Source organism: Cynoglossus semilaevis, chromosome 20, assembly GCF_000523025.1.
Source record: "Cynoglossus semilaevis isolate Cse_v1.0 chromosome 20, Cse_v1.0, whole genome shotgun sequence".
NCBI lineage: Eukaryota > Metazoa > Chordata > Actinopteri > Pleuronectiformes > Cynoglossidae > Cynoglossus > Cynoglossus semilaevis.
The window spans coordinates 9341253-9368436 of NC_024326.1; the positions used below are offsets into that span (position 1 = coordinate 9341253).

Sequence of the window (27184 nt, forward strand, 5' to 3'; positions counted from 1 at the left end):
TTCACATATATTGTTATATATCCTGTATATATTATATTTTTTTATTGGAATAACTGCTACAAAGATTTCAAACAAGCAAACCATGCCCCCTTGTGGGATGGTCAGGTAGTGCATCACTTTGCAACAATCATCTTCAGTTTCTTTAAAGAAACGTTTATTAGAATCGGTTGTATTTAGATTTTTTTGTGTTTGGGTTTTATTTACAACACTCAACAGTAAATGCTATAAATCATTTTTAAATGATGGATGTGATCAATATATAACACTACTGCACAGGAGGACAGTCCAGCTGATTCTACAGAGAGAGTTCTGGTCCAGGTGTTGAATTATTATTGGTCCTCAAATCTGCAAAGAAATGTTTGTTTATATGAGACAAGCTTTGAGCTGAACAACAGTGATGACATCATAAGAAGTAGTTCATGAGTGAACATCTCACCTGACCATTCCCTTGTACTTGTCCAGAGCCTCCTGAGCCACGTACTGGACGAAGGCCAGGTCCTGCATCTGCAGGTCTCCAGGAACAGACAGCAGGATAGGTGTAGAGTTCAGGATGTTCACCTCCACCTTGGTCTCGGTGCTGGACAGATTCTGCTCATCATGGTTTGCTGGTGCCATCTAGAGGGTAGGACAAGACATTGTCATTTAGTTCCCAACCATTGAATTTGTTATTTTTGGTCCTTTATATTTATTCAGTGTTTCCTCCCCCAGTAGGCTTGAAAAGTACTGACTGGCAAATAGTCCACGTGAAACCACGCCCCCTCCTGGTGACTGCAGGGATTGACTTTGTTTTTGTTTTGTTTTTTAGCATCCACTTCTCCTGCTCACCTTGGTGATCTGGAAGATGTTCTCAGGTGCTGCGTTCTCAGCTGGAGCCACCCAGCTGAACTCAGCCGCCATGTCTCTGAGCCAGCTGACCGTTTCATCGGCGTGACGCTTGACGATAGACAGGATCTCGTCGTACTGCTCTCTGGACACCAGCACCAGCTGGGACACTTCATCCAGCTCCATGTGCAGTTCACGTACACCGGGACACTCTTGGAGACGGAGCAAGTAAGTGTTAGGTCAGAAGGTGTGAGGACAGGTGTTCACGTGGTGCTGGTGCTGGTGCTTCACCTGAGAGCAGAGCTCCCTGACAGAGCTGACACTGGTCCTGGAGCTGCCAACACTCGGAGGTCTGTTTACGAAGATCTCTGCACAGCCTTTGGTTCTGCAGGAAACGGGGAACACTCTGCCTCACTGCAGTCAAAGAGAAAGACAGGTGAAGTGTTTTTTTATGCATTAGTTGAGAGTTAACTTTTTAACATGTTTGTGTTCAAACAGTGAAACACTTGCCTCTGTTCTTTGCTTCTCGTGTCGCCTCCTGTGTGACGTCAAACACCTGGGTCACCACAGCTCCAAACTCCTCCACCACGCTCTTTCCAAAGTCAAAGAAGGAGCTGAGCACTTCATCCAGACCCACGCCCTGCAGGAAGCCAGAGTCTCGTGCAGGATAGTAAGGGTCGGAGGTGCTCTCCTCCGGTGCCGTCAGAACATCGCTGTAGTTCAGGAAGGCTTTCTGGAGGACGTCGTCCAGTCGGCCGCTCATCATGGACACCAGGGCCACGCTGCGATTGACCACCAAGCTGACCTGGTCCATCCAGCGATGGAAGGACTCCTCAATGTGGACAAGCTCAGTGTCAGTGGTGTCAGTGCTGCGGGTCACCGGGATGTCTCCCCCGTCAGTTGGAGGTTCGTTGGTGCCAAATCTGCTGGAGAGCTTCTGGAAGAATGTCTCCACCTGTAGAACATCATGATAATGAGGTAAATCTGCTGTAATTCAAAGTTTGGTGTCACTCCTGGGAGTCACTGAATTTTGTAACATTTAATAAAACAACTGCATGGAGCGATCACACACACACACACACAGTTTTCCACACCTTGGCTTGGAACGTTCCAAAACCTCTCCTGCAGGTGGAGGTGTAGAAGGTTTTGCATGCATCCTCTAAGCAGGGTCTGCACTGTTCCCACTCTGACTGTAAAGAGTCCTTACACTGTTCCTCTGCTTCCTTCAGCTTTTCCGTCACCTCCATAGCCAACTGTGCTGCCCCCTGAAGGCCAAATTGAGGTGATTTTAATGTAAGTTGTTTTATATATGATGGTTAAATGTTTTATATGTAATTTTATATATCATTTGCGCTGTTAAAACAATTAACTATCTTTAAAAAATCACTTAAAATATTTTTATATTTTAATTTTTTTCTCAAGTTTCCTGCAGTACCTCCACAGTTCCCACAGAGGTCGCAAACACCTCAATTGAAGGCATTGGAGGTTTTAACCTAAACTTCTAATATGAATGTTTTGTTTTGAGAAGTTATTTCCACCTTCTTCTTGTCACCGCTGCGTCTCAGAGACTCCATCAGGTGCTGGTGTTTCAGCTGGTTCCTCCACATCACCTCCCTCATCTGTTTCACCCCGAACAGAGCTTTTCTCATCTCCTCCTCCACCAGCTTCTCACCCCTGACTGACAGCTCTGCAGGGGAGAAGTGAGAGGAAGGTTAGTGGTGAGATCTGCCTTCTCCACTGATGAAATGTTTAAGATCAGCGTTGCACCAGTTGAATCTGAACCCTAAATTGTGTATTTTATATTATTTATATTTATATATTTATATCTGCAAGAGCTTGAAATGTGTGTGAACTCACGTTTCAGGGTGTCCTCTGAGACATGGCTGGACAGGTCCTCAGCATCAGCGCTGACGACACCCAGGGTCAACAGGACAACCAAACTGTGCAGGAGCTTCATCCCGCTGCCGCCGCCGACTCCGGGTCAACAACAGATTCCTTCTGAAGGACGGTATGAAACCTAAGATGTATGTCTCCATACATTTTACATTATACATTAAAACACATGTTCACTGTGACAGTGGCACAGCAGAAACTCACCAGTGGGAAACCGGAGACACTTCTGGACCCAGGAAACAGAACGCGTCGCTCTGTGGGAACTGTGTGAAAATATCCTGACCAGGGTCTGGTCTATTTCTGCTCTTCCCAGTCTTTATCCTCTAATCTGATTACTCTCTTAGCCGTTGTAAATGCCCGTTAATCCGGCATTTGACATTACCAGAGACGTGTGCTCTGCTTGAGAGGATGTCTAGTCATGGCAGACGCGGTGTTTACTGCCTGAAAACATGTGATGACGACTGGTGGATGTTTAAATACAGTTTAAATTTAAAAAATCATATATCATTTCACATGTTCGTTATTTTCACACTGACAGCCACTAGAGGGCACTCTAGCCTTGTGTACATTATGTACTACTCCTGTACCACTGAAATTTTACGTTTGTTATTTTCACGTTGGCAGCCGCAAGAGGGCACTGTTGGGACTTATAATCCCGAAAATTCGGTAGTTGATGATTAGTTGTTAGGTGTTGTCTTCCTGTTTTGCAGAGACTAGAACTGAGACAAAGACGCTGTTCAGTGTCTCCACTCAGGGTGGACTCAGATGGACGGGGGGACAAAGGGGGGGTGAAGGCCTACGTCTTTCAACAACCTCCTGTCTCCTCCACAGACGTGCCCTCTTTTCATGCTGTGACCCTGAAAATGATGTCCACAGTGGGTTCTAACAGGAGCCAGACAGAGCACTCCAGTCCAGTCCTCGTCCTCACTGACACCGTCAACACCTGGTTCCTATAACCCCGCGGAGAGGAATGTTCTCCCCGTGTTCTCCTACGGCTGAACTAAACTTAAACCAGTTGACAGTAAAAAGGTTTGAGGGTAAACGCACGCCACCGCTCCTCAACTGCAATTAAAAAACCCACTCTACGTAGACTGCAATTAAGTGGTAGTGAACACGACTACCACTGTGTTGGTCGGTGTTGGTTGGTGCGTGGAGAAACTTCACGATGCAGTGAGATGTTGTCGCAGAGATCAAAGTGTTGGTCCAGGGCTGAGGAGATGAACAGGTGCTGAGGATAAAGGGCTTCAGTGGACGGAGATGTCATGGATGTTAACAGTTAAACCCACTCAGGTCAGGAACACGGAGTAGATTCTTTACTGACATATGGACGAGTTCTGATGTTGAGAGACAAGAGAGGAAGTCAGAGGAACTGTTAACACTTAAGATAAAACTTCTAAAGTAAAGTTATCCCTGTGTCCTTATTTAATAGAAATATATTCATGTGTTTGTACTACTGTGATACTAGGTATTTGTCTGTTGTATTTTCTTCACCAGGTTATTGAAGTTCTTCTACTTCTTTGACCCTAATTTCTTTTAATCTTTAATTTTCTTCTTTTGCTTTTTCTTCTTCAACTTCTTTCTCCTCTTCCTCGTTTCTTCCTCTTTCGTTTCCTCCTCCTTTTCTCCAGTATCTTTCATGTTCTTCCCTTGAGCTTCTACATGTTCTTCTTGAACTTCCTGTTCTCTTCTTCCATCCTCCTTTCATTTGTGGTTTTTTCTCTTTTATTTTCATTCTCTCCTGTGTCTCAGTCTTCTGTTCTATTTCTTCTTATTCTTCTTTTCTTTTTTCTTTTCTTCTTCTGCCCCTCTCTCCTACTCTGATCTTCTCATGGAGAAACCTTCCAGAATCTTAACCTGTGCGATGGTTTCACTTCAACTCCACCTTCGTCTCACTGTCACTGTCTCACTTATTTTCTTTTTTTTTCAGGAATGAATTTGACTTGTCAGAGAAAAGACTTCAAATATTTTCTTGTGCCTTTCTGTCTGTTACATAAAGGCACACACACACACACACACACACACAGAGAGAGAGAGAGAGAGAGAGAGAGAGTTGTAAGAACACGTGGTTTCTGTGAGGAGCTCCTCCACTTCCCCTCCGTGGTGAAGTTCGTCCTGTTGCTGCTGCTCCTGTGACACCGTCCGAGGGCTGGATCAGGACGCAGCTTCACCTCAGCATCAAACCGACAACTCTGACTTTGACAAACTTCTCCTCCACGTCCCAGACTTTGAACCACGTCCTTTCTCCTCTCTCTGCTGCAGCATCTGCTCCGCAGCTCCGCCTGAACCTGAACCTGTACCTGCACCGAGGGAGACACATTTATGGATGGAGGTGACTGAACTTTGAATTTCCAACCCCTTTAAAACACCGGGACCAGCAGAGCGGGGGGGCGGCATGCTGTGGATGTGACTTCCAACTACAGATTCTCTTGGCTGGAGCTGAAGGAAGAACAATGAAAGGTAGGCTGTTGTGGTTTGGTTTGGTTTGGTTTTTTATATAATGCATGACTGATATCTGACACAGGGACGCTCAGAGACACAGTGCTGCTCAGTGTTTTGGATTCTGGATGACAGTACTTTTCCTACAACATTCCTCTGTCTCTCTCTCTCTCTCTCTCTCTCTCTTTGTCAGCCGCGTGCGCTCCTTCTCTTTCTTTCAGGCACAGACGTGAGGAATGCGTGGGCTCCAACTCACGTCTCACATCTGGTTTCAATTAAGGCTCTGGGTTTGGGATTGTTGTTGCATCTGGCCGCTGCTGCACATCAAACATTAGAACCTACATGAAGCACAGCCATCAGTCATCACACACTAGTCTGACGTACACTTCAAGTACTGGCAATACTGTATGGTACTACATAGAAACACATCACTGTGCACTGATGTTGTTTTGACTTTGAGGAATATAGTAGTAGTAGTAGTAGTAGTAGTGCCAGCAGTAGACATAGTACTACTAACACTGTACATGCACCCCATAAAAGCAAGTACCCTACAGTGACCAAAGCTATACCTCATTCAATAACTTATCCTACAATATTTGGTGGAATCAAACCCACGACCATCTGCAGGACAGGCAGGTGTTCTACCGCTGCTGCACTGAATCAACAAACATTTTCTCTCGAATGACAGAAATGATCCCTGCATTTGTGTTTTCCACTTGTAAACATTGATCAACCTGTGGGAATCTTTACTACTAGAGGTCAATAAAGCCTCTAGGTGGCGGTGTTGCAATTTATATGCACTGCTTTTCGGATTAAAAGGTGAATTGAGCTAAAATTAGTTTAATCTAGAATGAATCTAGATTGCAGATGAAAAGTCATGTGTCCATTTCATTAACGAAAATACTTAAAATTACTTTTATTGTATTTTGGCAACAAAATGGCAACATCCAAGACCGGTCAGATTGACAGGTCGAAAGACATGTTTTATGTCAATAAGTTCTCAAAATGTCCACTCCCGTATGTAAGAGTATAAAATATATAAAATATTGATAGAAACTGGGTAAAAGTAGAATAAAGATGTTCCTGTTTCTACTGATATCAACGTGCAGTGTCATCTGGGAATCATCTAGTTACTCAACAATAACCCAAACCCAGACTCTATTTCAAAACACACACACACACACACACACATAGTGGAACGTTCTAGTTCGCTTCCACAGAACCTGATTGAACATCATCTGTTGTTTCCACATCTCTTGAATGAAGAACCTTTTAGGTATTACTTCACTGTTTGCAATATTTTTTAAGGAAACTAAATCATCACGGAATGTTGTCTTTAATGATGTTAAACCATAGAAAGATTTATTATTATTATTATTATCATCATTCTACTCCTATTTAAACCCTTTATAACTGTTTTTCCTGTACGTGTGCTCACGTTTGTGATGGTGTCTAAACCTGTGGCACAGCCTCATGAATGAGAAGCAGCGACGGAAACACTGACTCACAGCAGCCGTCTACACGGACGGCCGTCTTTCCAGGCCTTTAATCCCGCAAAACACACTTTCAACTCCATGTACACAAATACTGAAAAGTACACAAAGTGTTTAAGTACTGGGTAACGTTCACCAGCCGCTGATGGTTTGTATTTTATTATAGGCCTGTGTTTCTGTCCAGATGTGGTTCTTATGTTCGGATTATTCGCTGACTCATCAGCATCTGTTTAACGAGGTCCTAGAGTTCAAGATCATGTCTCCTGCCACCAGAATCAGTATTTTTGCCTAAGTTCACTGGAAAATAATGAATTATTTAGTGCTTAGCCACTGGCTAACAAATAAAATGAGTTGTTTTCACTCACGTATTTGTTTCGAAGAAGTCTTATTATGGTTTTCTTCATAATTACACATCGAATTAATAAATACTTTAACGAGTCAGTTAATTAAATATTTTTAACACTTTTTTAATCCTGTATTATTATTTTTTTTCTAATATTCTTCCAATAATTTCATTGTATAAATGGAGAAACGTCCGTCTTATAATTGATCGAATTCATTTCTCTGCTCCAACAGACGACTTTGCTGATGAAGAGGAGGTGCAGTCCTTTGGTTACAAGAGGTTTGGTAAGTAACGCAGTAAACCATATACAGTATATATAGTACCTGTACTACGTCAAAAATAAACACTGTGTAGTTTTGTTTAATAGAGAACATCATATTTCATTCAGAGTCAGAGTTAATTCCTGGGTCAAACACAGATCGCAGCTCCTTCCCCAGAAACTTGAACAAAAGCGTGTGTTCTTAGAGTCAGGGCTAACAGTAGAGACAGAGAAACCACAGCATCCTTGGTGTTCTTCAACAGTCTGCTGACTTTGCAATTTTTCCAGGGTCTCGGCCACACTCTTATTTTAATTCAGCACGAAACTGCGCAAGATAAATAACCTGGTCTGAAACCCAAAAATTAGGCCCAGAACGTCTGGATACCTTTCCATTTCCCTTTTCCTTTTTCTTTTCTGAAAATATATCTGTTCCATGGCCAACTCTGGAGAACCACAGCAGCTCCAGTTTCTCAACAGGTTCACCACCACACCCTGACATCTGGAAGTCAGAGTAAGTCACGGTCAGTTTAGTTTTGCGCAATCATCAATGCTTTGTTAGCAAGTTCCACCTGAGTTCAGGAATTAAACTGCAATCATTTACTATGAAGGAAAAAGTCACATTTTGAAAACACCTGCCAGGATTTATGCAATAGTTTTTCGTAGTGTATTCTAAATTAAACCAATGATTTAAAGTTTATTTATTTATTTATTTTCCCATCATCACGGTGTTTCAAATGCGGCTTCTTCCTTCAAACGTCTGTCGGGGAGCAGGAGTCGGGTTACGTCAGCACAGGTTAAATGGTCACAGCAGTCTGTCTGGTTTAAGAGGTGTTTAAGAGGAAGTGTGTCACGGAAACACTCCGCAGCCATTCAGCAGAAGGACTGAGCAGAGGGCAGTCCACACCGGGGTCATCAAGGTCACCTATACGTTCACATGCAGTGGGGTATCAGTCTTAGGACATTCTTTTATTTGATCAGGTTTTCAGCCTTTAAAGTGGATCAATTTTAAATTCAGAGCCACGGTCGACCTGTATTTAAAGTGCATCAATTTTAAATTTAGAACCACGGTCGACCTGTAAAAATTCTCAAAATTCTCATCTCCATCTGCTTTCCTTTGAAAGGGACTGGATTGTGTTAACTTTTAGACCTAAATGGAGGATATGTGGAGAAGTCGAAGTCGCCTGTTTGTTTTTTTACCCTCATCCTTGTACATCCTCAGACGTTTGGTTCTGCAGAGGTTTGCGTTGATGTTCTGGTCTCTGGTCTCTGCCTGTAGAGACAATTCCAGGAGGATTTTAAAGTTCTGACTTCAGACTGTGGATGTACACACTGTTACAGTTTGTTCTACGGAGCCATTCTGCTCAGACAGAGAGGTAGAACAGAAGCAGGCGTTGTGAACCTTCAGGATCCGTGACTGGACCGTGCTGTGTCAGCAAAGTCCAGGGGAAGGAGGGAGAAAAAAGCTGTGGATGGAAAAAGATGGAAGTTCAACAGTTAGCAAAGAATTCAAAAAAAAAAAAAAGGTTAAAGCTTTAGCCCCGGGTCTTGTGTTGATGTTTGTCACTTCTCACTTTCTGCTTCCGTGCGGCTGTTTTTGTTCTCTTTTCAGATGAGGACACTCTCCCCTCACGACTTATTTTGGGAGCAAAACAGCAAGTGGTTTTCATTTACGGGGTCTTTATTGGCAGAAAAGAATGCTCTTAGAATGCCTGCCTGTTACTTACAGCCCCCCCTCCAGGGCTTGCATGTGCACAGCGCCTGTTCCTGTGCCTAATGAAAGATTACTGGCTCGTGTTTTCAATAAAGAACGGGGGGAATCAACGGAGGGGAGAGGGAGATGGAACAACATGTTGACTTGTCGGTCTTTGTTCCAGTCTCGGTCCATGACTGGTCAGGGGGACGATAGGTCAGTCCAGGACTGGTCAGTTGTAGGGAGTCAGTCAGGAATGCATCACAGACAGCGCACAAATCACTGCGTCCTGGCAGGAGTCATCTTGAAGCACATTGTGAGCCAGGGTCAGTGTGGGACAGACAGACAGAGGTCAGAAAACCCCTGAACTCTGGGGTGGGGGGGGCAGCCCCTCAGCTGTCATCTGAAGACTGCTGATCTTAAATTAACTGCGGAGATAAAATGTGGCACAGAGAGAAGTCGACACACAAATGATTGTGTTTCAGTTTTTGTTTTCAGTAGCGACGCACCAGTCCCAGGACGATACCCAAACCTGGATGTGAAAACGTAACTCATCTGTTGTGAAAAAAATCAACTAAAATAAACGTATATATAGATTTAAAAATGTATATGTGCATGGTCTTAAATATTCCTGAAGTGACATTTAAGTTTCTTGGGATGCTGGCAAGATTTTTTTTTTTTTTGTGGCGTAATGATTTCCCTGCTCCAGTCTCAGTGCCCGTTCAATGGTCTGTGTGTGTGTGTGTGTGTGTTGCTCGAGGCTCTGTCACTGTAGCAAACACCCCATGATGAAAGCACATCGCTGTGGTTGAGTCTTTTAATTGACGCTCAGTTTAATGTCGTTCCCCGAGGCCTACTGCAGCTGGAATGTGTCAAATGTACTTTCTTACACTTCTGTCCCGGTTCTCTGTCACATTTTCCCATTTAATCATTGGTAACTTTATCCAGCACAGAGAAAATAAAGTTGATGCAATAAAACAACTTTTAATCATTGGTAACTTTATCCAGCACGGAGAAAATAAAGTTGATTGTACAATAAAACAACTTTAAAACTTAAAACAAACCAGGAACTGTTTCCATGGTTAAAAATGAAGCAGGAAACACTTCCTTCTTCGTGGTTAAATAATTTAAAAAGACATTTTTTTAATTTGTTACATCAAATAATTATTGGATCATTTCTAATCACGATGATCAAACTGGGAACGAGTGATGAACAAAATCTACCAAGTATATTTGGTTTGATTTTTCTTTTCTACTGTTCTCCTTCCTCTCTTTTCCCGTACCGACTTCCAGACATGAAGTTTGACATCGTTCCATCTGAAGATCAGCTCCTCTCTGTTTTTCACTAGTCGCACAAACGTAGTCATTTGAACAAAAACAGTCCTGACCGCCTCACGAAACTCCCTCACACCAGTTCTCACTTTCCCCCCCGCCCCAGAGGACACTTGACCGACGGTAACGACGTGCCTGCGACCGACTTGTCATCTGAGGGGTTGTTTTCTCTCATATAATGGATGTTTGTCCAGCTCTCCGTTCACAGCAGGTTTTGGCTCGGACACAAAAACAACACACGCCATGTTGGACGTGTCTTTGTCCCGGGTCTGTCCTCGGCCTCAGACTGACCGAGTCCTGCATCAGTGTCACCCTTGATTGAAGCCTTTTGGCTCCAGATGGGGGCGTCATCAACACCGCTGCTTTACTGACTTTGAAAAACAACAGAGAGCTGGAAAAACCAAGCGTGTGTTTTTCTTTGTTCTGCTGCGACTCACTCATCTGATCTGACTCTCCGGCTCTCACAGCTCACTGTGGTGCAGCGGTTGCACTGGCTGTGATTATGTTGGCTCCAGACCAGCGCAGCGCTCAGTGTTTTCTTCATGTCTGTGCCTCAGCACTTGTATTTTGGGGAGATTTCTGAAAAATGTTGTGCAAAGAAGCCAGAGGTGTAGCTTTTACTCATTGACTCAGCACAGAACGCTGCAGTGGCAAACAACGAGAAACATTCAGTCGGGCACGAAAAGTCTGACATCAGACACCCTTTTAACAGGATTTCCTACAAACCGGAGTCAGCAGTGAACAGGAGTCAGGACCATATACAGTATATATGTAGGACATAACAGACTACACTGTGGTAGCTAATAGTTAGCCAAGAAAACCAGAGAAAACTAATTGCACATTTGTTTAATTTGTTTAAAAGATGTATTTTCTGTTGACAAACTATAAATGTAGTTTGGTGCGGTACACTATGGTAATGGAATATAATATAAGGGAGGGCAAGACATGGTGTGGTAATGTGTGATAATGACATGTAAGGTACAGTGTTCACTAGTCGCACATCCCAAAGACTGGGTCGCGACCCTCAGGTGGATCGCAAGAGATTTTAGGTTTGGAAAACACTGAGCTATGGTATAGTAGGGTGTGGTACGGTACAGTACGCTACAGTATGGATAAATAGAAGATAAAAGCAAAATAAAAATGCAGTTTTACGGAAAAAAAAGTGACTCAGAAGAAAACAATGAAAACTTTAGAGTTCTGTGTGATTTGATTTAAGTATTTTCATTTTCAAACACAGGAATACCAGGAAAACAAATCAGTGGAGGACAATCTTTCCCCTTGAATCACAGGAGTAAATCATCGCTGTTGGAAATACATTTCCTTCTTGTGTTTATTACTAAGTGTCTATGACGGCAGAGGCTCCAGGCCAGTTTGGGTTTAAGACCCCGGGCCTGGAGGATCCAACAGTTCTCTACAACAGCATACTTTCCTTCCACAAAAACAGAGCGCTGAAGTCGTTTTTCCCACTTAGCTCTGACACAGCTGTCAGCAGAAGACATTATGGTCTGCTTGATGTTTTCATTTTAGCCGTTTAGCCTCTACTTTACTCACATCTAACAACACTGATGTGACTAAGTCCTCTGATTGGTTTGTGGCAGGTGGAAAGTTATTGATTTGGATTTCCTTCTCGTTGTTTTTTGTCGTAGCTCTGAGCTAAACCTGTCACACGCTGTCGTATCTGAATAATTCCAATATATTTGTAAGATAATCACTGTGCATGACACAAGAAAACAGATTTTGCCCAGAGTAGACATTTTCAGAGTAGATCCTATCTTCGGAGCCAAAAACAAAGCCAGACTTGGACCCGGTTCTTGGATCCACAAACTGTGGTTTCTTTGGTTCTCCAGGGCAATGAAGCCTGAAAGTGCTGCGTGGAGACAGAGCGCAGACCGGGGCTGATGGAGATAAAGTCGGCGGATGATTGTTGTTGATTTAGTTTTCTAAGTGCTTCCACAGCGGGCCACACATTAGACCAGACCACACAAAATCCTGACTGCACATCGGTCTGCGCTGCCGGCCGTGCTCGGTACCTGATGAGTGGATGAACTCTGCTGTGGTTGGTCATGGAATGGATTGGTGTATATGAATAGAATTAGGGTCTGGGTCTGATGTTGATGATGATGCATTGTGGGCTGTATGTTGTTGTAGGCTACAGGAAGTGATGCATTCAACATCTTCTCTACTGTAGATTTTCTTTTAGATTTTCTTTATTATAATATTACTTTGCTTTTTTTTTACCATTCGTTGAGACTCTGGCCGACTCCATTGATACGTTTTTGTATTGTGAAGCAGACAAAGACCTGATCAGCTATAACAACAGATGAGTGAGTCGGATTAGCGACATTTCCCTCCTCGAACCTGCGCTAAATTTCACGTACTGTTACTCAGGTTTTACTAAAATGAACTCATTCCACTGTGAAGAACCTGGAACCACAGGAGAACCGGCGGTGGTCTCTCGTTAAACCACTCCATACAGTCAATAAAGTGAGTTTACAGCTTCCACATTTTTTCTATTTAGAAAAGGGTTTTTAGTTGGTAGAATTTGGACGAAAAATTCACGATTAATCATGACTGACTGTGATAAACCATGAACTAAATCAGCCATTGTAAACATGAAGAATACGATTCTGTACATTGATGGTACAGAGAGACAAACAGCAGGTGGATTGTTGTTGTTTTTTGACTCATTTTTAACTTATTTACATGGAAAAATCTTCAGCTTCACACAGTTGAAGTACTTTAGTTCTTACTGTGTTTTGACAGCGGCCTGTGCAGTACATTTGGAACATGTTGTTTTATTAGTGTACATGCTGCTGCTGGATTAGTAGTGTCGAAGCAGTTTTTCTCTGTTTTTGTCCTTTCTCACAAATTTACAATCCGTTGGCCGACGATCGGTTGTTTTATTGGCACCACGCGGTGTGTGAGCCTGAAGAAAACACACTCAGCCTGAGTTTCACTCGCTGTGGAATCTGCTGACTGGAAGTCAAAGACTTTGTAGATATCAAATCCTGCCTCCCAAAATACCTCCCCCCCAGTGGTACACTTGCGTGCCAAAAAAGTATGTCTCTTCTTTCCACAATATATGACCTATATGTCATGTCTGTCTTCCCTCCAAACCAGACACAGATGTGATGACAAAGCCGACCTTTAATCAACTGCATGTTCACCGCCTTATTTAATAGGCCTGCTCACTGCTTCTCTACCAATTAGAACTCAGTTCCTCAGGGTATAGACAGCAGAGAGTCTGCGCTCCGTTTTATATTTTTAAAAAAAGGACACAAATTCTGTCCGTTTGCTTGGTTTCGTGAGACATTTTCAAGTGTATCTCGACTCCTATTGCACAACACTTGTGGACGAAGTACTTCGTGTACTTTGCAGTTATATAAACTTTGATGAGAATTCTTCATGTTCGAGGATGTCGTAGAGAGCAGCTGTTTGTGGTCCTGAGTGGTTGTGATTCCACCGCTCTGTTCGGTTTGTCCAGTTATGGAATTAATCCATGCAAATGTGTTGTTTTTATTTCAAGTGTTAGGGAAACGTTCATCATTAAACGCATCATGACGTTCATCATTAATCCTCATTAGGCCTCAGTCGTCCATCATTAATCCTCATTAGGCCTCAGTCAGTCTGACCAGAGTCACTGCAGGACAGACAGGACAGTATGTTACTTTTCTATCTTCTTCTATAAATTCCTCTCAGTAAAGTATTCAGCTGCATATCCATTTCTCTCCACATGGGGAAGCGTGTGCCAATAAGAAGTTATAAAAATACCTGTCCTTGTGCCGACTTTGCATTTTCTTTCCTCTCGGTGCGTGACATTAAAGGATGATGTATCAAATGTTTGCATGACGGTTCAGCTCGGCTGTAACGCGGTCCAGATGTTGTCGAGGGTCGACTCCCACTTTAAAGTGTCATAAACCTGTACACAGAAATAAGAATCAGAGCTCAGGCATGCAGGGCTAGCTCAGCAGATCCTGCATGCTAATGTCTTTGTAATTTATCTCAGCAGTAACGACCCCTGTTGGACAGTGTTTACTTGTTAACATTCCAGTTGGTAACTGTAATTACTGGGAAGCTATCGGAGCCAGAAAGAGACCCCACGACCCCCAGATCCTTCACAGCTCTGGGTTCAAACTTGTAGTAACGGTAACGGTCATTTCTTATCCTAAGAAGTAACTTTAAACTACCTGTTTAAAGCAGGCACAAAATGTGTCAGTAACATGACTTTCTCACCAGCAGGGGTGCTATAAACACACCATTCAGTGCTGATTTGACAGTTGAATTCACTGGTATATTCAAAAATATAACTTTTACTAGATTAGGAACTCAATCAACCATTTTTAAATTAACAAGTTCTAAGGTTTGAACCTTAAAGAGAAGACTGGCCACAGAATATAACAAACACCACATCATGATTGTAGATAAGTAAGACGTTTACTGATTGGTGGATCCATTTTATTACATTATTATTTTATTTTAAGGTTAGGAGATGAGCACATCTGCTGACCTTATTCTGGAGTTAAACTACGGTACAAATGGACACTGACCAATGGAAAGTGATTCTTCATTGTTGTGAACAGTGAACTCTCAAACCAAAACCCCAACCCTCTGCCAGATTTAGACGATTGCTGGGAAAACCCTGGAACATTTAGCAGAATCATTCAGGAGGTCTGATGTGGGAGGATGAACCACGAGGTTAGCATTTTGATTTCTGAGGAAAATTCTTCATGGCTGATGCGGAGCTGCTGTGAAACTATGACAAATGAATTCAGTTTTTGTTTCTTTTTTAAAATTTGATCACTGGTTGTTTTGACACATTCAACACCAAACTGAAGACTGTGAGGAGTTCAGATTCCTCCATGTGACATTACAGTCTGCTCAAAGGCTCAGCTCTGCACAGGCTTTCTTTGTGTTGCCATGGAAATTTCCACTGCCAGCAGTGAGATGGGGCATGTGGGCAAGTCTAATGGCAGGTACATGGAATAAGGGGGTAACTGTTGAGGGTTTTTTATTTTTGACTGAGTGAAAAATACAGCTGTTCTGCAGACACCAGTGTGAACTGACCCATCCTGCTCCCTCTGTTTCTGTTAACACTCAATACAGACACAATTTCTCGGATAAATACTATATATATGTATATATTAATATATATATATATGAATAAGTGAGATGCTGATAGTTGGCTGTGTTTCCAAATGTGCCTATTATCAATATTAAATAATCGATATATATTATTATTGATTTTCTTATTGACTCTTATTGAATAAGGGAATGAAAATATAGTAGAAATAGTTCCTATAGTTTTGTAGTTTAATAGTTTTGTCCTCCATATTTGAAGCTTGTTGACCCAGCGAGCGTGAGAAACACGTATGTGACGCTGCCACCATGATGCGGCTCAGAACATACGACCACAGAAATACCAGTGCTGCCCTCACCCATGACCCAGAACCCTCAGATGGGCTTGCTGACTGTTTGAACGCTCATGCGTTGTCCCTTAAACAGCATGTGGTCCAGAGCAGCGGAGGGGGCGGGGGGCGAGAGTGGCCCGGACATCCACGTCTCTGTCAGTGGCCTGGTCCCTTTGTGATGTTTGTACAGATGTGTGGGTCCAAAACAACAAGTACCCTTCTGGTGGTCCTGGCCCACCCGTGACTGGGTTGGACGGAGCCTTTTTTGGTAAGAGCTCAAATCCCAGCGTGCGTAATGTTGCATAAAACAAGAATCTGGCACTGTTTAAGGAGGAAACTATAAAACGATAACAGTTCCACAGAACATGTTGTGAAACTTGTTTAAAAAAAACAAAAAAAATGTTGGATAACGTAACAACTCATGACATCTTGAATACTTTGTCCATGTATTCTCTGTGTACTGCTACTAGAGTTGGCCTATGGAGTAGCTTGGTCAGAGTTTGCCTTTCGGGCAAAGGGATCAGCTGTTTTTGCTCGAGTAATTAATGAATTAGTAATGTGATTAGTGTGGTGTTTTTATGTTCTCCACTTTCTTCTCACTGTGCCAAAATAAGCAGGGTTGGATTCATTCTCTTCCCCGACGGTGCTTGTCTTAATTATTACTCCACTTTGTTATTGCTCTTAAATGTTTTGGACTTCATTCATCTTCTAGTACTCTAGTAACACTGGAGTCAACATATTTGCCAGGGTCAAATATAATCATTGAAGGGTGTCCAATTAGCCCACGCTCCGATCTGCTTGTTTTGGATTATGGGAGAAAAACAAAGTACGTGAAGAAAAACACAGGAAGTACAGATCACCTGAAGTAATCCAGTCATCTTCATGCTGCAGGACAGTAACACTCCAGGAGAAGAGTGAGCTTCATGTTTCAACTGATCAAGAGTGAGTGGAGGAGTTTAGAGTAGTGCTATATCCTATAAAGTACTACTTCATACACATTGTTTGTGTGTAATATGAAGTGTAAAGAGTATTCTACCCACACTGTCTGTTGTGAGCTGCCACGTCAGCTGTGACTGAAGTGTAAAGAGTATTCTACCCACACGGTCAGGTCAACGTCTTGTTTCCAGTGTAAATGTCTCGTGTTGTCCCACTAGGTGTTGTACTTTATCAGAGACTGTGATGTGAACAACCAGAAATTTGTATTTTATATTATAATATTTATCCAGTGGAGACCAATGAGGAATGACACAGACGTGGAGAGAGGCTGTACAGTCTGGGCTCCTCGTCATGTTGACGACACATGTTCACTGTTTTCCACCGTCTTTCAGATAGTGAGAGTTGTTGGCTGTTCACGAGGACAGATGTTTTTAATGGAGCCTTGGCTGGAGAACGGCACACCGTGTCCCACTCTGGTCCAGTTCTATTGAACTGGGTTATGACGTGAACAATACAGAGCTCCTCCTGGGAGTTCATTTTTGAAACAAATTTCTTGGCTTTCCTCAGGAACGTCTCGATAAAAAAAAGATATTTGAGTTGCTGTTACCTTCAGCAAAAATTGACACACATTTGTATTTTATGTCGCAGGAATCCAGGAGGGCACGGAGTGTACCAAGTGTAAGAATGACTGGGCGCTGCGGGCGGCTATCGCACTTCTCTACGTGCTGTGTGCACTGCTGACCATCGCAGTGGCCGTCCTGGGATACAAGGGTGAGTCAGAGAAGTACTGCAGTAAATTTGCTCTTGTCTGCCTCAAACTAACATGGACTATGTTTAAGTAATTATGGACTTGGAAGTACTACAGTACTAAATTAAATACAAGAGTGTAATACATTGTTTTCATCACAGCAAAGTTTGACCTGGACTCTCTAAGGTAGTTACTATATATTTCCTCCCATAAGTACAAATGTAATGGATAAAGTTAAATTTTCAGTCTAAATAATTCACTTATTTTGGTTGCAGGTGTGAATGTAAGAGTGACAGGGACACTGATGTTAAATAGAAATTGTGGGCTGATATGGGGGAGTGGAGGGGGGCGGGGGAGGGGGGGGGGGGGGCTGTGTATAGAAAACATGTTAAAATTATTTGAAAAAAAATATTTACCACCAAATATATCCAACAAATATCAGCCAATACACTGAACCCACTCTCCTGTTAACAAGGAATGACTTCATTTGAAGAAAAGAAACACGTTTGGATGTAAATCTTGCCCTGAAGCGTGATTCTACTGTCGGGGGGGTCTCTGTTGGAGCACATGGGATGTTGATGGTTCAGCTCTAATGTCTGCCAGATGACCAAGCAACAATCCAGAGGAGATTTTATGGCTTGGTAGTAATTTGTTGTCTCATGAACCACAGGTTAACTCACAAATGACAGCGTGTGTCCACAACAGTTGGAGCTTCTTTACACGTTTCTTCTTTAAAAATTAAAAAAAAAAGTGTTTTGTTGGTGAACAAGAGGTTTTACGACCATTTCTGATTTTCAAGGATTAAAAAAACACCAGTTTTATCTGTTGTATTGAACGTCTGCCAGTGTCAAAGAATTGGCTATGAACTGATAGACACCATAATGGGTGAGTGCCTAAATTTAGATCCCAATAACAGGCTTTCACCCAAATTATACAGTCATAATGTTATGTTATTGGTCAGAGCAGTGGTGAGACTTAAAAAGTTTTTTAAAAAAAGGAAGAAAGAAAGAACAGTGTTTTAAAACTGATGCAGAAAGATAGTTTAGCACATATTTGTCTGTATTGATATTTAAATTCTAATTTCTACCACGAAGGGACAAAAGTAAAGTGTAGTCATGGGCCTGACACCAGTGACACTAGTGACACTAGTGACACTAGGACAAAAGTAAAGTGTAGTCATGGGCCATTTTGATGTCATATTCTGTATTTATAATTTTTCACTTTTTTTTTTTACATGTTCAGGACAAAGTTGTCCCACGGGCCCTACTTTAATCTTTCTTAAAGTAAATTTATTCTAGATACATATTTAAATATATCTCGTACTGATTTTGTGTTGTTTGTGTCTATTTGAAAATGTTAACATTTCATTATGTTTATGTTGTTAACAGACAAATATCAGTTGGAGTGTGTACTGATCACCACTGACTCTAAAAGATAACAAAGCACAGTCTGCGTTCTCCAGCTCTTAGCGATTGACCAACAGCTCTTTCCAAACTCGGCCCAGATGTTTTTGTTCGTCCTGAGTGCATGTTTTCGCTCCGTGTTTTTGTCACATCTGGAATGCTAACAGCGAAGGATGAGGACGTCCTCCAGTACAGTTGTTAGATGCCCCCACACTGACAGGAAAACAAACCTCTGCAGATGTGAGGAGGAGATACAAAGTGGATCCAGAGTGAGGAGTTCTAGTTGAGCCTTTGTTGTGAGTCTGATATGAGGTCAAAACAGGATGTTGAATTCATCTGTGCACTTGGGAAATTAAGGTCTGTTTGTTTTTTTATTATCAATCAGCAGATGCACAGGCATCTAAAAATAGCCGTTAGAAACACTTGGCCTTACTGACATCCTGTGTTTGAGTTTTTAATTATCGACCCGAAAGGTATGAAAACAGCAGCACCCTCTGTTGGGTAAATACACGCTCTGCATCTAAATAACCGTCCACAACTCGTCGATGGTTGTTCAGTTATGGTTGAGTGAAGAAGACGCTGCAGGAGCACAAAGACGTGATCTGTTTCCATGACTACCCTTTCCTTTGTGAGCACATTTATAATCTTTTGGTTTTGAATATAACCTTTGTTTTTCTTTCCTTTTGTTTCAGTGGTCCAGAAAATGGACAACGTCACCGAGGGCATGCAAAATTATGGAGGCAAGATAAATGCAGTGGAGACGGATTTAAAGAAACTGGGTGAGTCCCCTGAATATTACACGGCCCCTGAAAGGAAATGGGGGAAATAAATAAATGATTAAACTAACAATTGAAAGAAATAAATAGGGATCGTACCCTAATGGTGAAAGAGACCAAAAATTCTCATTTTTTTTCTGTGTGACTCCCCCTAATGGTGAAAGAGACCAAAAATTCAAATATTTTTTCTGTGTGACCCCCTCCCACACCCCAGATGATCAGGCAGGAGAGACGTCTGTTAATGCTACGAGTGAAATCAAGACGTTCAAGTCAAATTTACAAGTCCTACAGAACCAACTGAATGACATTGCCCTCAGGGCGTCCAGAAACAGGGACATCCTGGACGAGCTCCAGTTCACTGGAGAGGACATGCCCAGTGGTCACGTGACCCTGCGGAGCCTTTTGGATGGGAATGCCGCCTCTGTTCGTGGACTGAACCAGACCTTGGTCTCCTACAGTAGCGTCATTGACAACCTCCAGACCGACACCGCACGGCTGCAGTCAGTCATACAGGGTCAGATCACGGAGCAGAGGCAGACCCAGGTCAACGTCAGCACGCTCAACATCACCCAGTTCCAGCAACGCAGCCTGCTCAGCACACTGCAGAAAACAATAGAAGACACAAGTCAAACAGTTCAGAAACTGAAAAATGACTACCAGGGTCTGCAGCAGACGGCACGGCAGAACCGTGCCGACACAGACTGGTTAAAGGAAAAGGTCCATAATCTACAAGTTCTTGCAGCGAATAACTCCGTCCTGGCTCGATCCAATGGGGACGCTCTGGACGACTTGGGGTCTCAGCTCAACACACTGGCCAGTCACATCCAGAACACCTCGACTCTCATTGAGGGGCAAGACCAGAACATGAGGGAGTTGATGGACCACCAACGGGACCACGACAATACAACGTCAACCAAGTTCGACGAGTTGGAAACACGGCTGGACAGGCAGGAGAACGAGATGGACGGTGTGACGGGAAATGTCAGCTTCGCCACACAGATCCTCGGCGCCATCAGCACAGATCTGAATGGGCTGCGGTCGTGCGCGGAGACAGTGATTCGTCACTCTGACCTGTTGCTGGGCCTGAACATGAGCGTGACAGAGGCCAGGGCTGAGAGCAGCGAGCTGAGAGCCCAGCAGGACGAGCTGTCCTCCAGGTTAGACCGAGAGGTCATCAACCTGTCCATGGTGATGGAGGAGATGAAGGTGGTGGACAGCAAGCACTCGCAGCTCATCACCAACTTCACCATACTGCAGGGTAATGCTGTGTTCAGGTCATGTTGGTTGTTGTGATTTAAATGTTAATATGTTCTAAGAACTCAGTGGATTAGGTTGATTGATTTGGCGATTGAAATACCAACATTATTATTATTATAAATATTTATAAAGATGGTGATGGCCATTGAAATACCAACATTATTATTATTATTATAAATATTTATAACGATAGTATCCACACCATCTACCTTTCCATAACTAACAAACATTTTTGATACCATTAATGTATTCTTTCTGGAATGCACACCTCTATTTATTACAGCAGTGTTTTTGAGCGACAGCACATCATTTTGTTGGAAAGGTCACACGGTGCATCACCGAAAATAGATGTCACAAAAAAACACATGATGGAATAAAATGATCTTCCTGTTTCAGGTTACTCTATGTTTGTGGTCCTTCTGTTCCAGGTCCACCAGGTCCAAAGGGCGCCAGGGGAGACAAAGGACCTCAAGGGCCTGTTGGCCAGACAGGGTCAAAAGGTGATAAAGGAGACAAAGGGGTGCCAGGAGTGGCTGGACCTAAGGGGGAGAGAGGTCCTGCCGGACCACCAGGTGTGGCAGGTTCAAAGGGTGCATCCGGACCTCGAGGCCTCCCTGGGTCTAAAGGATCTAGAGGGTCTGTGGGCCGACCTGGAAACCCTGGAGATAAGGGAGACCCTGGAGTTTCTGGCCCTCCAGGTAGAGATGGACTACCAGGGCTGCCAGGACCGCAGGGTCTTCTAGGCCCCAGAGGAGCAGCAGGACCGGCAGGATTGGATGGACCTCCTGGTCCTGTTGGGCCTATCGGCCCTCCTGGACCCCCAGGACTCCCAGGGATCCCTGCACCTGTGCCTCCTGTAGTTGTAAAGCCGCCACAGCCAACTAAGGGCCCCAAACCCCTCAAACCAGCTGAACATCCTAAACCTACAAGGGAGCCCCAAGAGTCTATGTCCAAACAGGTCCAGACCCCCGTGGCCACAACTCCAGCTTCAGGTGAGAAGAATGAGAACAAACAACAGAGAATTAAATGATTTAAAATACTACGTTACTGCATTTATTCACGTAGTTATTTATTAACGCTACAATGTAAACATTCCAGGTTGTCCACCTGATTTCAAGAGGTTTGGAAACAGCTGCTACTATTTCTCCACGCAGACATGTAACTTTGACCAGGCCAACCTTTCCTGCACTAACATGTTGTCTCATATGATAATCATCAACAACCACGAAGAGCAGGTACTTGTCTGTCGTCAGTGTTCAAGAATAATTCAAATCTCTAATTGAAATTCAATAATAAAAAACTTATCTTAATAATCATTTCTACATTACATTCTACATTTTAGCAATTTGTGAAAAACGCCACAGCTGGAAAAGGTTTCTTCTGGCTGGGCCTCACTGACAGAGAACAGGAAAATACCTGGAAGTGGGTGGATGGAAGTAGTCCTGTTTTCACGTGAGTTGAACTCCCCACAAACGCCGGTACTTTTTTTCTTAACCATTGTCAAGGTTTGAGTCTTTAAATGTAGTATTTATTTCCTTCAATATCCAAGTACTGGATCTGTGTACCTGACTCGAACCTAATTCCCCAGTAACATAATTTCATGTTGTCACTAACAGGAGGTGGAAGCCTGGCCAGCCTGACAACTGGAACCACGGTCATGCAGATGGTGAGGACTGTGCCGGACTCATCCATAGCGCCTACTGGAACGATTTCTACTGCACCGAACACATTGGATTCATCTGTGAACGTGCATCAGACAGTGAGTACTTCAGAACACCAGGTTGTACACAAATCTGTTCCTGTCACTTAATCAAAGTTTTTCTTTCTTCAAGAATTAAAATAAAATAATAAAGACTTTAAAATTTTAAGATTGGAGACTTGAGCATCAGTCACATCTGAGCCTTTTTTTATATATATTTAGATTCAGAATTAGAACCTGCAACTGACAATCAAAAAAACTATGAAAACAGAGGGGCAGCATCACATCTGACACACTGAGAATCTTCTTTATAATGATTTAAAGGATAATGTTTTATGCAACCACTCCAAACTGCACATTTAAATTGAAAACAGTTGCACCTCAGAATTTCTGTGCTCAGTTTGAATTCAAACTTACATTTTTGTCTGAGTTTTCTGTTGATCAGTGAAAGCATTTACAGCGTACTTTTGTATATATCACACATTAAAACAACTCTCTAACGTGATGTGTTTGGTCTCTCTACACAGTTTCAGCTCCAGTTTTATAGTATCTAACAAAAACAGAGCCAGCTGACTTTGTTGGAATATGATGAAGTTGATGAAAGTGCCGATGCTGGGACAAAGACGACAAAGACAGATCTCTGAAGGAGCCCTGATGAGGACTTTCTCCTGGAGTGGGACTTTAGGCCTGGCTTTGTGTCAACTGCACGGTGACTAGGACAGAGACAGAAGACACAGAGCAGAGCAGGCCAACCACTACGTTTAGTTTGTATTTGTACCGCAGGAAAAACACGAGAATGTAGTCATTTGCACCATTTATTTTTGTTCAAATATTTTAATTTTTTAATTAAAATGATTTTGCAAATCAAAAGTTTAAATAAGAGCTGTGCATCACTAGAATAATGTGATCAGTGACTTTGTGTTGAGATTTGAAATCCATTTTTTTTTTGTGATCTATTGGGCTGTAGACAGTTAGCAGTGTTGCCAAGCTCCGTGAAATGCCTCGTGAGAGAGAGCCGGTGCTGGATTGGTGGACTAGAGGAACAAACCTGAAATATATTCAAGCTATGATAACTCTGTGGTGTAGATCCTGTTGTACAGGGGCATCTGTAAATATTCACAAAAGGTCTTTTCATGGTTATATTTTTCTGTCAACATCATTTTCCTCATTGGAAATCTTTATCTGAGATTTGTTGTTAATAGATGTGAACTATTTTTATAAAATCTGAGTTTCCACAGGATGAGCAGCCGCTGCAGACTTGTGTAAACGTCCTCCTCCTCCTTTCTGATGATTAATGCTCAGTGAGTGCATTGCTGCTGTTTCATCGAGGGTAATATTTACTAGATTCTGCCAGATTAATACATGAAGAATACATTAAGGATTTCTTTTTATGTTCAGCCATTTCGTACAATGCCAAATATATATACATATATGGAAAAAAATATGCAGTTATGGGACATGTTTAGATTTTGCATAATCACTTGTTAAATGTTAAAAGCTTCTGGTCTGAGGAAGAGTGGGCTTATTATACCTACATTAAAAACCCCTCAGCCCAGGTCATTAATGACAACACGGTTATGAATAAATGTGTCTTGAGCCAAAACACATACTGTACATGTTTTGAAACCATATTATACCTTTGATGTGTGGAATTTAAAAGGAAGTACTTTCAAGTGATGATGTCACCGGTTAGATGTTCTACAATCCTAAAGGGTAACGTAAGGTAAAAATGAAATGCGAATCCAAGATGCTAGCTGCTGTTGACAACACACTACTACCACCCAACAAAGGAAGGGAGCTAACTGCTGTCACCTGGAGACCTGCAAGGCAAGAAAAATGGGGAGGGGATGTGATATTGCAAATACCACCTGTTGTAAAACACTAAACAAGGGAAGTAAGTCTGGCAGCAGGAGGCAGTAATGCAACACAATGGATACTCAGTGTTGTAAAAGAGCCAAGAAAAAAAAGAAGCACTGTCATGTTGTCATCTACAGCAAGAAGCACAGCACATGGAAGAGGAGACGAAGGAGGCTGCACCGCTGTCTTAAAACTCCACAGAGAGAAGAAGAAGAAGAAGAATGTCTTCTCTATCCATGGCTTCTGCAGTTTAAAATTCTATTTGGAGTTTTAGAAGAAACAAAACTGTGTTTTCACCAGGAAAACGAGGCAACTTGTTATTTTCCATCAGAGTAAAACAGACATGGAAACGTTCTTGGTGAAAAAGGGTGATGTACTTCACAGCTGCAAAACCCGCTACAGGGTAATGGACTTCATTGGAGAGGGAAGTTTTGGTAAAGTTGCCCAATGTTTAGACCTAAACATGGGCCGCAGAGTGGCTTTGAAAATCCACAAAAATAATAAACACATGGTGAACGAGAGTGAAGTGGCCATACTGGAGAAGGTCCGTGCTCTTGACCCGGACCAAAACAACATTGTTAAATACATTGATAACTTCAGGTTCAATGACATCTCATGTCTGGCGTTTGAAATGTTGGACAGGAGCCTTTGGAAGTTGATGGAGATGGATAAATTTGAACCCCTGAGTCTGGCTGAAATTCGCTCTGTGACCTATCAGCTGCTGGTGGCCTTTGAAGCTCTCAAGAACATTGGTATCATGCACACAGACCTGAAGCCCGACAACATCATGCTCGTCAATCACAGGGATCATCCATTTAAAGTCAAGCTGATTGACTTTGGATTGGCTCTGCCAGTTCGTAAAGCAAAAGTTGGAATGACCATACAGCCCGCTGCCTACAGGGCTCTGGAAGTGAACTTGGGTCTACCCTTGTCTGAATCTGTTGATATGTGGGGAGTGGGCTGCATCATGGCATTTATGTATTTTGGCATGAACCTCTTTCCCAGCAGCTGCGCATACAAGTGGATGAAAACTGTGATATGCTTACTAGGCCACCCGAACGACTTCCAGATAACTACTGGCAAACACAGCTTGATATATTTTACCTGGGATGAGTGTGCACAGTGGAGACTGAGGACACCTGAGGAGTACCACAGGGAGACGGGAATCAAACCGATACATTCGAGGCGGTTTACCGACCTTGCTAAGACCTTAGAGTCTCTGCCAAAGAAAACCTCATCCAAACAGGACAACGCTGAAGAGAGGGTGGCATTTTTTGACCTTCTTAAATGTTGCCTGCATCTGAACGCTGAGAAGCGAATAAGGCCGAGGGAAGCGCTTAAACACATTTTCATAACAAACATTCACTCAGTGGATGCTGTAAAAAGCACTAATAGGACCAAAATTGAGTCAATCCATGCCATTTGTTTGCCAGAAGTCCGTGGTGCCAACAAACCTGGGGCTGACATGCCACCTGCTGAGACCGGTACTAGACCTAAGGAAGCCAGTAAACACGGTTCTACACAGAAGGTTTGCCTGGGGGACACCCCGAAAACAAGTTGTGTGATCAGGGACGTGGTTCGTTCTGCCAGAAAACAATCACGAAAAAATGCAGAGGGCAGAAAGTTTCAGAAGAAAGCAGCAGTGCAAACTTCTGGATGCCACTTACTCTTAGATGTCACTAGCAACCAACCGAAACAGTTACAAAATGCAGGAAATGTCAACTTGTTGCCAGTGATCAGTAAACATACTGTTAAAAGAAGTTCTTTGACGTCTCCACCATCAGCAGCCCACAGACCTCCACTTTCAGTTACTGATGGTCAGCCTCAGCATCACGTTCTCTCCCCAAAACCTGGCTGTGGACAATCTATTCCTCATACCAACGTGCCTTCTCCGGTTCAAAGCCCGTCCTCTGATACTTTAATAATTGGTGATTCCATTATCAGAAATGTGAAATTGGAAACAGCCACAACATACTGCTTCCCCACTGCTAAAGTTTTGGACTTGCTGGCAGAGATCCCATTGCTCTTGCACAAACATCCGCACGCCAAAAATGTTGTAATTCACGTTGGAACCAACAACATCTCCGTTCAAACATCTGAAGTGCCCAAGCTTGATTTCACCAGTCTCTTCCAGCTGCTTAAAGGCTATAAAAAGTCTGTTTTTATTTCTGGCCCCATCCCGTCCATCTGCAAAAATCTCCAGCACTTCAGTAGACTCCTCTGCCTCCACATATGGCTGCAATCGGTTTGTGCCTCACACAGAATTGTTTTAATTGACAATTTTAATCATTTCTGGGGGAAACCATCATTTTTCAGCAGAGATGGCATCCATCCTAACCCGGAGGGCTCCAGTGCCCTCGCCGCAAACATTCTTCATGCAATCAACCCCACCATACGCAAATAAAAAAATAAAACTAGCATAAAACAAAACAAAAATAAAAGATTTTCCCAAGTTAAAAGTTGCCTTGTCTTTTAAATAGTAATGTTTGGGACCTGATTTGCTAAATCAATTGCTTTTGTCACATTCTGTGGCTTCAGTGTCACAGTGGCAGAGTTTTGTCTTACATTTAGTGGGTGGAGTGTTAGTTAGATGGCGAACGAGGCTACCATAGTGTCTTCATTAGTGATATCTGACAATGAGTGCTTTTTACATTCAAACTAAATACAGAAAGACAATCAGATAATGCAGTGATTCACAAACTAGTGTGTACTGTATATATTTCAAATAATTTGTCTTCATTTGTCAATGTGACAGTGACAGAACAATTAATTACTCACCCAGTAGATGGCAAGAGATAATTAATTACTCACCCAGTAGATGGCAACAGATGG

At 42.7% G+C, this 27184-nt stretch overlaps 3 protein-coding genes and 1 long non-coding RNA gene across 4 annotated transcripts; 3 read left to right on the forward strand and 1 right to left on the reverse strand.

Moving 5' to 3' along the window:
* Positions 1 to 122: 122 nt before the first annotated feature.
* Positions 123 to 2818, reverse strand: clul1 (clusterin-like 1 (retinal)). The gene is made up of 7 exons (XM_025066226.1): positions 2680 to 2818; positions 2361 to 2509; positions 1917 to 2087; positions 1329 to 1777; positions 1114 to 1232; positions 826 to 1034; positions 123 to 615 (listed from the first exon to the last, which is right to left on the reverse strand). Exons 1-7 carry the CDS (start codon positions 2777 to 2779, stop codon positions 433 to 435), a joined length of 1380 nt encoding a protein of 459 aa, XP_024921994.1. The 5' UTR covers positions 2780 to 2818; the 3' UTR covers positions 123 to 432.
* Positions 1663 to 2830, forward strand: LOC112488710 (uncharacterized). Its single transcript, XR_003053077.1, has 4 exons — positions 1663 to 1800; positions 2052 to 2115; positions 2460 to 2533; positions 2687 to 2830. It is a non-coding gene; the product is annotated as an uncharacterized LOC112488710 (long non-coding RNA).
* A 1987-nt stretch (positions 2831 to 4817) lies between these two features.
* colec12 (collectin sub-family member 12) lies at positions 4818 to 24098 on the forward strand. The gene is made up of 10 exons (XM_008334507.2): positions 4818 to 5172; positions 7221 to 7271; positions 17261 to 17383; positions 19456 to 19542; positions 19754 to 20797; positions 21225 to 21788; positions 21895 to 22031; positions 22139 to 22248; positions 22413 to 22555; positions 23023 to 24098. Exons 1-10 carry the CDS (start codon positions 5166 to 5168, stop codon positions 23040 to 23042), a joined length of 2286 nt encoding a protein of 761 aa, XP_008332729.1. The 5' UTR covers positions 4818 to 5165; the 3' UTR covers positions 23043 to 24098.
* Positions 24099 to 24594: 496 nt separating this feature from the next.
* Positions 24595 to 27116, forward strand: LOC103396428 (homeodomain-interacting protein kinase 2-like). Its single transcript, XM_008334506.3, has one exon. The coding sequence runs from the start codon at positions 24696 to 24698 to the stop codon at positions 26754 to 26756; it is 2061 nt and encodes a 686-aa protein (XP_008332728.1). The 5' UTR covers positions 24595 to 24695; the 3' UTR covers positions 26757 to 27116.
* Positions 27117 to 27184: the final 68 nt, after the last annotated feature.